At 48.0% G+C, this 15,558-nt stretch overlaps 1 protein-coding gene across 19 annotated transcripts in view; it reads right to left on the reverse strand.

Annotated features, from left to right (window-relative positions):
• The window catches only part of LOC114851028 (adhesion G protein-coupled receptor L3-like), a 160,724-nt gene that overhangs the window by 57,322 nt on the left and 87,844 nt on the right, over positions 1–15,558 (reverse strand). For 8 of the 19 annotated variants that reach the window (XM_055514571.1, XM_055514568.1, XM_055514567.1 and 5 more), the window contains exons 5-7: positions 15,044–15,153; positions 5,576–5,591; positions 2,326–3,134 (exon numbers count right to left, since the gene is read on the reverse strand). In XM_055514571.1, coding sequence (XP_055370546.1) covers positions 2,326–3,134; positions 5,576–5,591; positions 15,044–15,153 — 935 coding nt within the window. The remainder of the gene's footprint in view (positions 1–2,325; positions 3,135–5,575; positions 5,592–15,043; positions 15,154–15,558) is intronic. The other 11 variants (XM_029142548.3, XM_029142546.3, XM_029142545.3 and 8 more) reach the window with 2 other exon arrangements.

Below are 15,558 nucleotides of genomic sequence, written 5' to 3' on the forward strand. Positions count from 1 at the left end.
ACTTAAGCGTTTAACGGACTGCATGTGGTATTTGTAGAGATTCTCCTCAGGATGACTCAGTAGCTGCCCCACTGATGGTCAGCTTTGCTTCTTGTATATATAGAAAAAAATATAGAAAAAAGTAGCAATACAGAGCAATTTTTCACTTGTCCTTGTCTAGTCTGCATTGAATCTAATCATGAAAGGTGGACTAATGGTATGAGAGCCTTTGTACCTGCCCGCGAACAGCCGTCTGTGCACAATATTTTTTATGACCAATTCAGTGAATTTAATTACTAATGGAGTTGTCATGGAAGCACTCGGGGCCCGGGTCCTCTGTCCTTGAAAACAGCCTGTTTGGCCAAAAACACTGCTCCGTGCGTTCAAGAGACTGCAGCAAGTGCACAGATTAGAAGATGAGTGCTGTGTGTCCTGAATGCAGGGAAAATTAAGATCGCTTTTATATCGCAACTATTGTTCAGACTCTCTGCTGGAAAACAGGAAAAACAAGCCACAGAGTTCACCGCGAAAGCTCAAAAATCAGCACCGCGTGAAAAACCACACGAAACAAGCGGGTTGGAGGTCCGGCGTCGGCGAAGCTGCTCCAGATCACCTTCCTGCCTGCAGCGCCCCGCAGCATCTGCAGCGCTCCGGCCCATGTGCTCTGACATATGGCAGCGAGTCGCAGCTGTGGACGCGGCCGTGCTACGGCGCCGAGCGCTGGGTCGCGGGCGCTGGGGAGGTGGAAGCTGCAGTGGAGAGGAGCCGGTGGGATGAGCTCACAGACGCTCAAACCACAGCAGGTTCAAATGATGCAGAGTGCACTGGATTCCTGCTTTGGCTGCTTTTGCTTAATAAACATCTCTATATTAGTGCAGAACATGACGTATGCTTTGTTTCTGCATCCAGCCTCAGAGTGGAGCAAACCGGGCGGCTTATTACTCTCGAGTCCATTCGATTTTCAGTCTGTTTATCTGACATTTATATTTGTTCTTTGACCCTCTCTGTCCATGTAATGGAACATTTTACTGTCCATATTCATGCTGCAGACTCTTCGCAGGGAAGCAGCAGCAAAAGTGTCACACTGACAATCTGCATTTGAATAGTGATCGTTCTGTGTCCATAGCAAGCGAGTGTGATTATTGTGCATCGCTTTAAAGAAGACTAGATAATATTTGATATAGAAATGGCATAAATACACTACTTCACTCCCTTTAAGTGCAGCAGATTATATCACTGGTGGCTGTGTATCTGAGCATGGCTACTTATGAGCCAATACAGTGTCTGATTTGTTGGAGCAGGACAGATTTGGGGAAGAGTAGCAGCCAGCTGAGGAGGAGGAATGAAAGTAGCAAGCAGCAGGTGCAGAAAGCTCCAGAGGAGAAGGAGAGGCAGGGACTTCACAGTCAAATAACTTGTGACATTTTTGACTGGAGCTGTTGATGAGATGGTGAAGAATTACCTTGGTGTGTCAAAACAGCTTCTTTTTTTTCCATTTCATGCTTCCCAACAAGCGCCAATTTATAAAAAGAACAATGGAGCCGAGAAATTAGACTTTTCAAAAGAGTTCTGTGGAGTTTAATTTGAGCAGCCTCTTGTTTCTTTGCACAGGCAACAGACGCCACATAAAGGACTTTAAACTGATACTGAAAACACTAAATGTGAAAAAACTGTGTTAACAGTCCGACAAACTAAAGATAATTTAATCAGGGTTTTTGATGCCTGATGGATTTTTGCAGCTATAATCACCGATTAGGCAGCGCTGAAATATACTAAACAAAACGTATTGTACTACACTTTGACTCTAACCTATTGGGGAATAATTAACTGTAACACACTGAGCAGCACTGTTTACATCCAGCTGTCAGCAGCCCACACGTATGCTGAAGTGGCAAAGTTTATAGTAATATCTTAACAATGTATATTCAGACCCTGTGTTTTGCCATTCAACCAAAATACATGAAACTAACAAGTTCACCAAGTCAAGCTGTTCTTTACATCCCACCACACAAATGTGTTGCGTGGAAAAAAGCACAAGGAATCACTGCTGAGACGATGTAAACGATTCACCCCCTGAGGAGCAGGAACTCGGAGATGGTGATGTTCCAGTTACTGCTCAAAGAAAAGGTCAATGAATCCCAAAATTACTAGAACCACCCTCTTGGGACCATGAATACGTCTTAAATGTCACTCCACTCTAGACAGACACCAGATGAAACTGTGTCACTATAGCACTGCAGATGACATTAATTTCTAATAATAACCAGAACTGCAAAAAAAGCCCCAAATATTTGACAAATACTTGACACAGTAACTATTACGAATATTAAAAGAAGCAGGTTTTACCGAGTCTGTTGTCCAGGGCGCCAAAGTCCAGAGAGTACTTCACCACGTGGTAGTTGTTCCAAACATACAGCAGGTTGTCTCTAGGATTGTAATCCACAGCAGCGATGTACTGGTAGGAGTTGGGGAAGGGGATGTCCAGGAAGCCATCTTTGCTCAGCTCCGTGTTGTAGATGTAGTCGATCTTGTTCCCCGTAGCTTCATTGTCATCGTCCTCATACACCGACTTTACCACGTAGAGGATTCCGCAGATCATGAAGGCGTTGGACGCCGAGCGCTTGTCGTACGCCGTGTCCCAGGTCCCCTCCACGCGCAGCGTGTAGGGGTTGAGCTGGCTGATGACGATGCGCCCGTTGTTCTGCTCCGTGGCATAAATCACCCAGAGGCCGTTCTCGTCCACCGCCAGGTCGATGTCCGACTTCCCTCCCCAGCGGTACGGGGACGTGTCGTGGTAGTTGGCGTTGGCGATGATGGCCTCGCCGCTTTTGATGCGAGTCCGCAGGTCGAACTTGACGATGTTGCGCGTGCGCTCCTTGTTGAAGAAGAGTGCGCCGTCGTAGACCACGAAGCCCGTCCCGTCCACTCGATGCGGGAGTTTGTAGGTGGTGGTGGGCCTCCCGGCGATGAAGTCTTCTTTGGAGGAGTACTCGGTCAACGTGTCTGTGCGGTACGGTGTCCAGGGCATGTAGTAGATCTTATCGGAGGCCTGGAGAGGGTCTTTGCACCAGGCTCCAGACTGGTGGTCCGATTCGAAGAGGTGCTCGCTCTGGAAGACCCTGCGCAGAAGCCCTGGACACAGGAATACTGAGGAGCCAAAATAGGGGAAAAACAAGTACAGAGTTACATTGGCAGGTATTAAACATCACAATACTGTACTTACTGCAAATCAAACTGGCTCTGAGTCTCCAGCGTTTACAGTGGGTTAAAGGTTAAAATACACAGCTGCTCTATGCTTGGAACATGTCAACTAACACAAACCCATCCACCACTTCAGCTACATCTAAAATGCATTAATGTAAGTGCTGGTTTAGGTTTTAGTTACTAACCGTGGTCTTTACATGAAGTACAACATTCACAAAATTCAGTTTGTCTGTGACCCCGATGTCAAAAACATAACAGAACAAAGAGGCTTCTTTGCAGATTGTGGGCGGGGGCAAACAGTTTAAGTGAATGTAATTTTTCCTGCTTTAGCGTAGAAGAGATAAGTCAGAAGATGCTGTGAACTCACCACAGTGTGACTCAACCCACAGTAACACGGTGCTGAATGTTTTTTTCTCTTATATGAAGTAAAGTCATCGCACCAACACAAAAAAGGCTCCATTCTTCTCTTTACTTAAAACATATTAGCTGTAAAAATTCATGAGCAAATAATTAAACATACAAACCTGCAAAAAGTACCAAAAAAATAATGGAACACTAGTGTAATCGGCTGAAGCGGTTCAGAGGAACAAGCAAAAACAAACACACAGTCCAGTAATTACATCATCTATATAATGATTGCCTGTCCATTATTTCATCCACATGACATTTTTAGTCTGCAGCATGATTTACAATACCACACACTGTAAACTAATTACGTGTGAACTGCTGTGCGCTCAAATTTGATAAAGCCAGGCAGAGGCAATGCAGCTAAAGCAGGTCAATAGTAGGCTCCGTTTGGAAAAGTTAATTTCAGTTCATTATGGATTATCTTGGACCAGGACAATTGTAATTTTCATTCTTTCTGAGGAGACTGATCTGGATTCAGCTCTACATTGTTGCTACATTGCTAGGGTTTATTTAAATGCAAATCCCGATAAGCCAAGTGTATTAAAACAGCTGATATTCATTCAAACACCAAAAATAGTTGAAGAGGAAAAAGTAACACTTGTCAAATTGTCAGATAAAGAGACAATGAATGACTTTGACAGCAGTTTTCCCCTCTACCACAATCCATCACACATAAAAACTAAATGTAATGGTCCAGGAGTCTGACACAGCGCCGGCGGCTTCTAGCTGCACATCTGTCGAGAGGTAAAAGCCGGACTCTCCAAGGAGAAGGAAGAGAAGGAGACAGCAAAATCACAGGCTTCAATCCCTTTGCAAACTCTTAAGATTAAACATGTTGTCTACCTGCGGGTGAGAAATGTGGCGAGATGCATCCTATTGACACAGCGCCTCGGCAAACATCCCGGCTAAACGCTAAGAGGGCTGTTGCAACAGACGAGATGTGCCAGGGTGCAGAGGTCACAGGAGGCAAGCTTTGTACCGACGGCACACTGGGCTCGGAGGAGGTGGTGAAAGATGCTTTTTTTAAGGATGTAAGCACACGCACGGAGGAGGCATGAGGTATTAGAGAAGTGACATGAAAGCAAACATGGCTTTCATGGGGAAGTTCACACAAAAACGGCTTCAACTCCGGCTTCACCTCCATTGCTCGTTCTCTCAGCCACAGATTTTACATTTTACTCGCGTGTCGTCCGTTAACGACTACAGCGAAACCAAATTTAATGCCCGGCTATTAAAACCCGAGTCCTGACTCTGCTTTAATGAATCACTTCTATCATTGTCTTCCGTCCAATTTTGTCCGACAAAGACACATTTCCCCACTCGTGTTAAAAAAAAATAACACTTAACACGATGCTCCTTGGGCGCATTTAGCATATGTCCTGCAGCATCATGAAGTGCTGATAAGGTAGGAACACGGCTGCTATGATCTGTCTCCACTATTGACTGCAGAGTCCCTGAAGGTTATAGCCATCATCACGTTAGAGCTGTAATCAAAATGCTGACAGCTCATTGGACAAGCTATTGATCATCCTCTATAGCCCTCTCCTTTAATATTATACAGCTGATAAAGCAGAGCCAGAATAATCTTTAGTTATTACGGGGAATAAAAACATGCCAGAGTTACAGGATTTCTGCAGGTCTGTGACGAAGACTTATCCTCTGCCGTGCACGGCAATGTCAAAAATACTGTCAATCTGGGATCCAGCTGATGAGCAAGGAATGAAGGAGGGAGTGCAGCTCATTACTCACTGTACAAAATGGATGGAATGTGTTTGCACATTAGGTGCATCCCTGAACAATTTCATTTTCCCCATGAATGACATCCCGTGACTACAGTGAGTCATACAAAGAAGACGCACCTGCAGAATGACGGAAACCTGCTTCAGCAAACCCATCACCGGAAAAAGTGATAGCAAATGAATGAAAACAATAAAGTGTGCAAGCGTTTACCCCAGTGAAATGGAAAGTTGTTGGCATTTAGTTACCTTTTTGCTCCACTTCTATTTTTAGGCATGAAGGGGAGAGAAAGACAGGGAAAAAACAGATTAATGATGTGATAACTGTCCGTATTTCACAGCAGCCACACAAAAAAGACGGTTAGTGGAACAGACACAACATTTCATCGTCCTGGGAGCTTTGAGAAAGTGGAAAAGTGCAGGTCACGTGAGCCTGGAGGGAAAAAAACTGATTAAACACGTCTTAAACTGAACAACATATTTGGTTTTATGGTGATGAGTGGAGGATGAGAGCGCGTAAAACAGGTGCACAGTGGGGAAATGAACCTCACAAACATTCTACCCAAATCCACAATCACAGCATGTGCTCTAAGATGCTACACTATATTATCATGTATTGGATCTGAAAAGCTGATTAACAACATCGTGCAAGCATTGATTCAAATCATCAGTCAGTCCTGTGTTCAGCGAGCTTTGTGCTCGGTTTTGGTCTCCACCACCTTGAGGCTCTTGAGCTGCTACATATGGTTCACACTGTATTAAGCTGAACATCGACACCAAACAAGGAGCCCAGGGACAGAAGTGACAGCACCTGCACAATCAGAGACTCACAGTGTCCTGTTACATTTATCTCTTAAATACAGAAGGTGCTTGTATATATTAAATGATGACCTGCTCCCTATTCTTATACAGTAAGCAGCTCACGCTTCATCTCCAGTCGGGATACTGAGAAGGACAAAGAAAAACAAAGGGCCTGAGCTGTTTTCCAGCCCTACTGCAGCGATACCACCACAACATCCACAGTGTGAGTAACACGCAGGCCTAAACCTTCAGGTGACCTTTCAGATGGAGGGACGTTCAACCATTCACATGTATTTTCCAAATCCGACCCACAGGAAATAAGCTAAACTGGCAGCTCAACAAGTGCCAGTAAAAAAGCCATGTATCGCTCCCAAGCCTACATCTCCTACATCATCTATATATATCACTTCCCCTGGCCGGGCTTCTTGTGTCAGTTATGGCATTTTTTCTCATCTCCTCCATTTGCAGAGGGGGTTAGCGTCCACGCAGCGGCCGATGTCCCTTCCCCTCCAGTAATCCCGCTTCTAATAAGAGAGGATTAACCTCTGTTACCAGGGCTTACAAGAGTCCTCTCCTCCAAATGGAGAGTGCAACAGAGTGAGGTATGGAGGTCAGTGGGTAGGGGGAGGGCGGGCCTAAACTTTGAAAGATGGGAAAGTTATTAGAGGAGAACAATATTAATGCAAAGCGGCGAGCCAATGAAAAATGATCTGGTGAAGCCATGTTGGACGGGGAAGGAGGGAAGCAGGGACGGTGGGGAGGGGAGAGGCTTTCAACAAGTCGTCTGTGCTTGTCAGATCATAAAATTGCACTCGTCACACTCGCGCGGCCCAGCGCCTCATCAACAGCAAACATTCCAGCTGTCATTGAAACGCGATAAGTCCATAGCGAGCCCGAGCAACAATAGCTCCGGGCTACATCTGAATCACCCTTAATGGCAACACAAATTCGCCAATAATTCGGAGCTGCATGTGGAGCCCATAGATCAAATCAAAGTAAACGGCCAAACGTCCTCAATCGAAGCCTCTTCACCTCCCACGAGCAGCGGCCACATAGCGAGGGACCGCGGGGAGGCCGGCGTTTCTGATTGAGCGATCGCTAACAGTGGCGAGGGAAGAGGAGGGTAATGATCTATAGAAAAAGGCATTAGCGGCGGGGATGTGAGGAGCGCTATACGACACAATCGCCGGGGGAGATGGTGTGAGGAAGGAGTAAAGGATGCGGATGAAGTCCCCGACAAGGAAACACGCCGCTCCCTGGGCCGCGGCTGCGGGGTTCCGGATCCGGCGGCGGCGCTCCGGGTCCGACGGTGCTCCGGATCCGGCGCCGCTCCGGATCCGGTGCCGCTCCGGGTCTGAAGGCGCTCCGGCCACAGCAAGGTCGCCTCGCGTGACGCCGGGCAGCACCATGTCATGTCTGCTCATGTTCCACTGCACACGGGCAACAGACTCGCGGCGTCACAGACACAAGAGCGGCAGCCGTAAGAAAAGTGGAGTGAGATGGAGAATTGATTCATTTGAAAAGCTTCTTTACTGAACCTCACCACCCCCATTGTGACCTTAATACGATTTTGGTCACGGCTGTCACTGAGTCACTAAAAAGCACTTAGCTCTCTCATCCTGTCTTCTCAGCCAGTCCTCTTTCGCTCCCATGATTCTCTGCGCTCTCCTCTCTGTGATGGCTGAGAAACTAACAATATACAGGAAAACAGGAAAAGCAGAGCAAAGGGGCTTTTGAAGCTACTTTTACCCCCTAGTGAAAGGGTTACATCATCTTTCATCACACAAGAAAGACGGCGGCGCATCTCATTTAGAGGCTCCACAAACTTTCCTTTGTGGTCAACAAAACACTCCATATTGTCTTGTTATGACACGACAGAGTTGATTTAGTTATATACAGCTGTCATATAAGTAAAAGCACAGCAGCCTCCACGACATCAGCGCGTGTAGAAAATATTAGGAGGCGCCCGTAAATACAATTAATCAAGATACTCCACTGAATGGTGAAACGGCGCTAATAATCACACGTCTCTCTGCGACGGTAAAACACTAGATGAGGCAATCAGCTAATGATCTGAATAAGAGGCGACGTGATGAACACCGAGTGGCCGTTCAATTATTAAATGCAAAAACGGCATCGAGAGATTGCAGAGAGGGAATATACACAAATTTAACGATGCGTGGGAATTTAAGGGGCACCATGAAGTTATCAGCTGAGTAGACGTCACTGGCTGGACAAACACAAAGCCACGCACTCGTCCCACGTATGAACCGCAGGCAGACCTGGAGTCAGCCCAGTGTGAGCAGCCTTATCTTAGCGGCGCAGTCCGGGGGTCAAGCGCCGCGCTCCGAGACGCCGCAAGTGCATCTCATTCACTCTCCAGGAGCGATTCCCTCAGGGCGGCTGCCATGCGCACACTGCATATTTTGGGAAGGGTTCCGTTGCTTCAGTGACCGTAATGGACAGAGTTCAGATGAGTGTTCTGCCAGGCCGCGGTCTGAGTGGATCCGCTTCCTGGCCAGGTTGGCGACAGTTCTGGCAACAGGTTCGGGCAGAAGCAGCGACAAACGAGCACGAGGCTGGAAAGGCCAACATGGCCGCCGCCTCTAACGCTTGTTAGCCGCCAAACATCGAACGTCTCTGTGCCGCTCTATTTGCTCTGCCGTCTACTTCCCCCTTCAGACACAATGGGGACCTTTAGCTATTGTGAGCAGCGGCCCTGCTTTGTGAGCGGCAGCTGTATGGATTTTCATTTGAATAATTAAAGCTTCCCAATTTCACACTAATGGTTGAGAGGTATCAGAATGGTATCATTAGCCGCTAATAGAGATTCATGGTGGAATGGCTTCAATATATTTTGCGATATTTCCCCATTCCCTTTTCTTCCACCCATTCCCTCTCTCTCTCTCTCGCTCGCTCTGTCTCGGCCGAGGAGTTGCGCAGCGCAAACCCCTTAACTCAATCCCATCAGCTTTTTAATTAATGGCACAAATTACGGGGCTTTGAATAGCATGTGCCTAAGGATGGGGGAGGACGCCCGGCTCCCATCTCTCTCTTTCTGAATTCCCTCTCCATCCCTCACACGGCCCCTCCCTCCGCCTGCCTTCGCTTCCCTCAGTTGGTGCCATACCATCATTCCAGGTTCCATTTTTCAACAGCCCCTTTTTTTCCCCTTTCAACCACTTGTCTGTTCTCTTTGTGCCCCCTTCTCGTACTCATTCAATCTCCTCCCTCAGTGTCTCCATCGCTTTCCGTCCCCGTCCCCCCTGAGAAGCAGCCAGGCCGCCTCGTAACCTTGGCGACGCAGAACGCCGCCGCGTGCGTGCCTCGTCGCCTGCCTGCATGCGTTACTCTCTCTCTTTGACGGACAGGTGCAGGGGCCTGGCGCTGGTCCAGCTCGTGACCCACGTGGGACCCGCCTCGGTGGGAATAAAACACAAGTGCAGCCTGTGCACAACAAAATTAAATACTTTTTTCTTTTTTTTTTTGTGGAACACAGCGACAACTGGAGCAGAAATAACCTAATTGCACCTTCTAAAATACGCCTTGATTTTCAAGGACCTTGAGGTTCCGAAGGGCAACGAAGGGATCGGGGGGCGTGGAGCGAGAGGAAGGTGGGTATTTAGTTCGGTGTGGGGCCGAACGTGGAGGAGCACCAAGGAAAAAAGAGAGAAAGGAAAAGGAAATTGAAAAAATTGAAAAATGCTTTGATTAGCAGGGTGATCATTAAACGGAGAGACCCCCCGAAGAGACCGGTCTCTAATTAGTGCTATATCCTCGACACTTGGCACCACAACAAGTGTTGGAGACACTGGTGCCTGAGTGCGTGTGTGGGTAGCTGGTGGAGGAAACGCTGAGATTAAAGCTTTTACATGTGTTATATAAACGCTAATGGTTACGAACGCTCCTAGAAGAAGCGCGTTCAGCAGGCGGGGACGTTCGCTGCAGTTTGCTGCAGTCGGCATGTTTTCCTCCGTCACGATGGAAGCGCGGGGACGATCCAGTGGGTTTGGATGTCGTAAATAAAAGAACAAATCAACCTGGGCGCCAGTTTCCACATCTTCAGATTCACACATGCATCCATATTTATGATCACAGCTTCCCTCTGCAATTATGTCACAGCTCAAATGAAATAACACAAAGTAAAAATATGTCATAATAAATATTTGGTTAATGTTCCGTCAAAGCAGCTACTGTACATAAAATGTTATAAGGTTTATTACACATGTCTTTTCTTTTTTTTAATTAAACAATCCAATATTGATCTAATAACATTTATTCATTCATAATTACCAAGGAGCCAACATTACTAAATATATGTTGGAAATAATTGTTTTCCATCACTTCCACATCGATGGATTGATGGAGCCATTAATATTTTGCGTTTGACTTTTGAGTAAAGATACATGTTTGTGCCTTCTTCTAACAGCGAACCCCATCAACCCAGCGCTGGTCGGCTCTGGTTCTGGTGTGGTCCACGTCCTTGCAAAGTGCTGTCACTCAGCAGCCTATAAGCTGCAGACAGCAGCTCAGGCTTGTTTACTTTGTCCATATCAATGCGGCAAATATGCCTGCTGGCTAAGCTGTCAATCAAACACTGACACCGACACGCCCACTCGGGAGGAAAAGGAAAAACATCTTTTAATCCCCTTAAATAATAACAAAACATTTGCCACTTTTTTCCCCACTTCAAAACTTCAAAATTTGGACTGGAAGCTGAACGCTTCTGCAGAGACCAATTTAAAAGCCAACGTGCTGTGATGAGATAAATCTCTGCCAACACAGGCCACGACACCAGCGTGAATGGCGCGTGTGAAATATGTGACAGGGCGTCATAGTAATCAGAGAGCGCCGCGTGGGCGGGGGAGTGGTCAGCTGTCACTGAACGATGAGGCGGCCGCCATTCCAGCCCCTGGAAGACGCCGAGCTGCCTGCTCAGGTGGGGAAAAGGCCCCGCGAACGAGCAGGACTAATGCTCAGTGGCATTTCAGCGGGCAGCGAGGAGGCTGCAGCTGTGTGATGTATCTGCTGTCACGCTGTTGACTCCCACACTAGACCTGATGAACGCGCGGCGGGGAGCTCAAGGGCGGCAAGCCACCGAACTTCCGTACAATCTGCTTAGTAGATTTACTGATAGCATCGGGCGGAGTGATCTACTCTTCAAGAAGCTTAAAAGTTGCTAAAAGATTATCCGAGGCGGCGGAAGCTGCCGGCGCGGTAGAGCCGAGGCGATGCTGGAATGCTAATGGTTAGCGCATTAGCGGGAAGAAGCCTGTACGCCTCGCGGCGGTGACACAGGTGGTGTTTACCTTAGGTGTGACCGCGGCGTAATGGGCCCAGTAATCACGCCACATTATGGCCGAGCTGCACTGTAAGTGATAGCCATGTGTGGAGCATCAATTTCATGGCTTCACCTGCCAACACAGAAGGGCAGGAATCGGCAGCAGGTGCCGAGCGAAACTTGCCAAAACAATCCACTCCATTATTCAATTAGCTGCCCCTGAACCTGTTTGCCGTGTTACTATTAGCGGAATCAATTAAAAAACAATTAGGCAAGTTGGAAACGGAAGAGCTCGACACATTACATGCGAAGTTTCTGCGAGGATTCGGGATTACACTGCTCGACTTGATTGCGTGATTACGTGTGCTGGCTTAGCTTCTGAAGCGTGAGCCATATCTGACGGGCTGAGCCGGAACCCGCTGTGCCAGGCGAGCTTTTACATTGTCCTTATTAGCCACAAACAGTGGGGGGAACCGGTGGCTCATGTATAGCAGCGGAGAGCCAGCAGGTTCCCTTCCTTTGTTCTCCCACTGTCTTCCCGTCTCTCCACCGAATCGGCCGTACACACACACACACACACACACACACCGTGAGGTGTCAATTTGGAGACGGGAGCTGAACAAAAGCGGCTCCCTGAAAGGACTGTAATTATCCCCTACACCTCGTTTTTTTAGGGATGAGGGGTTTGACCAGGCGCCTGGACCAAATCAGTCAATTTGCCATGGAAACTGCATTGAAAGGTGCATCTAATTACTGGGGAGAGGCGGTTAATAGCAAAGAAACGGACCCGAAAGGAAACAACCGCAGAGAAACTCTCCACGCGCTCCCTCGTGTGACACCTCGCAGAATTTGAGGGGCGACCGGAGAGATAATTACTGGCGAGGGAGAACGCGGGGCGTTGACCTCGTGTGGCCTCGACCTTCGGGAGGAGCCGTGAAAATGAGAGCTACTGTACGCGAAGCGCTGGCTGAGGAACATCCGAGCGGGGAGCGATGAGGTGAGAGGGTGCGGCCGGGAATCGGTGTAGCGCAACGGAGCGCGCCCTTGTTCGCGGCTCCCCACCGGGGGGTCGGCGCGATGCGCAGACAGATGTTCATGTCAGGAACATCGCTTTTAGATAATAAAAAAAGGTCTTTATGAAATGCAGTTTCAGCTTTCTGACAGCGATAATTAGACGGAAGCTCAGGTGAAAGCGTCACAAGCTCTCGACCGACTTGATGCAGCCTTTTATTTTTTTTCCCACTGCAGCTGATGGAGTGGATCAAATTGCGAATTAATAAAATCAATATCCTATCCGTGGCATGTGTCCATCGATTTAGCACACTCCTCTGGCGTTATTAGCGGCGGATCTGATTGCACAATCTCGCCGGCTTATGAAGATATGGAGAAGAGGTGTCGGTAATTTCATCCTAAAAGAAAAGAAGCCCCTCAAGCAGAATACAGATAAAAGGCGTCGGTGACGGCTGGAGGAGGAGGAGGAGGGGATGGAGGGAGGCAGGAGACCGCAGAGCCAGCAAATAAAGCGATAGCGGCGTGGAAATGTAAGGGAAAAGGAGCGTGAGGGAGATGGCGTCGGGGCCGAGAGGGCGGCTTGTCAGTGGAACCCTCGCCCAAGGAGAGCTGCAGTCATGGGTGGCTGCTCCTCTTATTAAACCCTCAAATCCTTCAGTCTGTCTGAGCAACTGGGCAAAGAGACTCGCGTTAAAAGCCCATCAGTTGAGCTGCCGTGTCTCTAAACGAGGCCCGGTGTCCATGGAATGCCAGTCCAACGCATTCCGCTTTATTTTTGGACATTTCCATATTATAATTAGACCGAGCTTTGGGATGCGATTGCTTGGTTTAGGCGGCTTCCCGCTGAGCGTCCGCTGGGTTAATTATATTCACACCCGGCTATAAAAGGCGTCTCCAGCGGCCGCTGGTGATTACGCTCCACTTCCCTGCTCAATACACAAATAACCGCCTACACGGCGACTGCAATCATTGTGCGTTGCTGGCAGAGCGCTTCAACCCAAAACAGTTCATTGTTATTTCACTCAAGGTGCCTAATTCCTAACGCAATGTGGAAAGGAAGTTCAATCTGTAGGTTGGATAATATATGTAAAAATATCAACGCGCGACCGATAACAGGCACAAATGTCGGGCTGCTGCCTTCACGTCAGGTTCCTCGGAAACATGAGTCAGCAAAACGTGCGCGTCAGCCCGAGTCAGCGCTCAGACGGCGTCCCGCCAGCTCTGCATCACATGTGGAAATTATCCCTACTTCACAACATGAAAGCTCCTGTGGGGAGCAGCACCGAGGGAACCATGTCAGGACATCAAACGCCTTTGATTTTAATTATCGGAGGTCGCCTGAACCCAGCAGCTGCAGACTGCCCACGACCACACATTTCCTGTTTCATCGTTTCTGAGAAAGTCGCGTCAGGACTCTGGGGCCGGCGGAATAAATGTGACTTTGTTGTTGCGCTTTAAAGGGTCATTCTGACACAATAGCTACGGTTACGTCCTTCCTGAGGTCTCACTTGGACTTCCTGTGTGTGTGTGTGCGTGTGTGTGTGTGCGTGTGCGTGTGTGTGTGTGTGTGCGTGCGTGTGTGTGTGTGTGTGCGTGTGTGTGTTTGTGTGTGTGTGTGTGTGCGTGCGTGTGTGTACATGTGTGCGTGTGTGTGTTTGTGTGTGTGTGTGTGTGAGCGTGTTTGTGTGTGCGTGTGTGTGCGTGTGCGTGTTTGTGTGTGCGTGTGTGTGTGTGTTTACCCCGTCACCCCCTGCTGGTCCCTCCACCACCAGCCCAAATGTTTCCGTTCAGCCTACATGCAACCCCGACAGTGCTTTTCACCTTCTGCACTAATTAAATCCCCTTTATTTACTCCCCTCAGAGACGCCTCGCTAGTCTGAACATTAACTGGCGTCCACTGAGCTGAACTGAACCGAAAACAACAAGTATGTTTGGTTTTGATGGGAGTCAAACGGTCTTTCTTGCTGGTATGCTAAGAGAGACATGACACGATCAGACATGATTCCTCAAAGATATTAAAGTGCTGTGAACCGGGGGAGCTGATGGGAAGGTTTTGACAAGCACCATCTAAAAAAGGAGGGAACACAGCTAATACTGTCTCTGTCTGGGTTTAGTATCAGATATGCAGTTGTATTCCTTACATTGTTACATATCAGCCTCAAATTAAGTGCCTGTCAAATCAGTTTAATACCGCCTCTACTATATTCATATATATCCAGGATATTCTTACTTTATGATCAATAAATCATCCCATGGAGGACGGTGGGACACTGTTGACATAACTGACACCATGGCGGATGAAGAAATGAAGAAAGCATTAATCTCCTGTCAGCTACAACAAAGACTATAAACACCTCATATAAACAGCGTCGCATCAGCGCGTAAACATCACTCCGCTCACATACCGGCGTATTTCTGCAAACAATGGTGTCAATAATATTTCCTGCACCGCTCCAACCTCCTTGTTCTAATCACAGAGCCCATCACTCGCCTTCACGTCTAGCGCCGCGTCCGTTTGGATGTTTCGACGGATCCTTCGTGATGTTATGAGATGAGATGGAGAACATTACACGGATGTTGGGGGAACGAGCTGAGCGGGTGGAGACCACCAAGGGATACGTACTGTAGGGCACGCATTCATATTGGACTTCCAGGTATTTGTAGGTTCCGGGGCATGGGTCGGGAAATACATCTGGTCCGGCCACAACAGCGCACTGGGTCCTGTTATTGCATCTGGAGGAAAAGGGAGAAATATAAGGCATTTTAATATTAAAATGGGACCAACAACCTTAACAACATCAGATTAATATGGCTGCAACGCAGACGTGTACTGGTTAAAGCAGTGAATGAAGTCACTGCTCTGCACAGCAGCGGAGGAGGCTTCAGTTCGACTGTCCTGCAGTAGAGAGGGAACAGACGAGGACGGACCGGGTCAAAACCTCCACACGGCATCCGTTCGTTAGCAGCTCTGCCTGCGATTCCACTTTTACAAGGTTCTCACTGTGGAGACGTGATCATCCTGTTATGTGTGCATTATTGTTGTATAATGAAGAAGCCTTATATTAAGCGGTGCTCGTAAGGTTTTGGCCCCTTCATTCACTTCAAATGTGGCATTTGACCAAAACATCTGAACACAAA

This window comes from Betta splendens, chromosome 2 (genome assembly GCF_900634795.4).
Source record: "Betta splendens chromosome 2, fBetSpl5.4, whole genome shotgun sequence".
Taxonomy (NCBI): domain Eukaryota; kingdom Metazoa; phylum Chordata; class Actinopteri; order Anabantiformes; family Osphronemidae; genus Betta; species Betta splendens.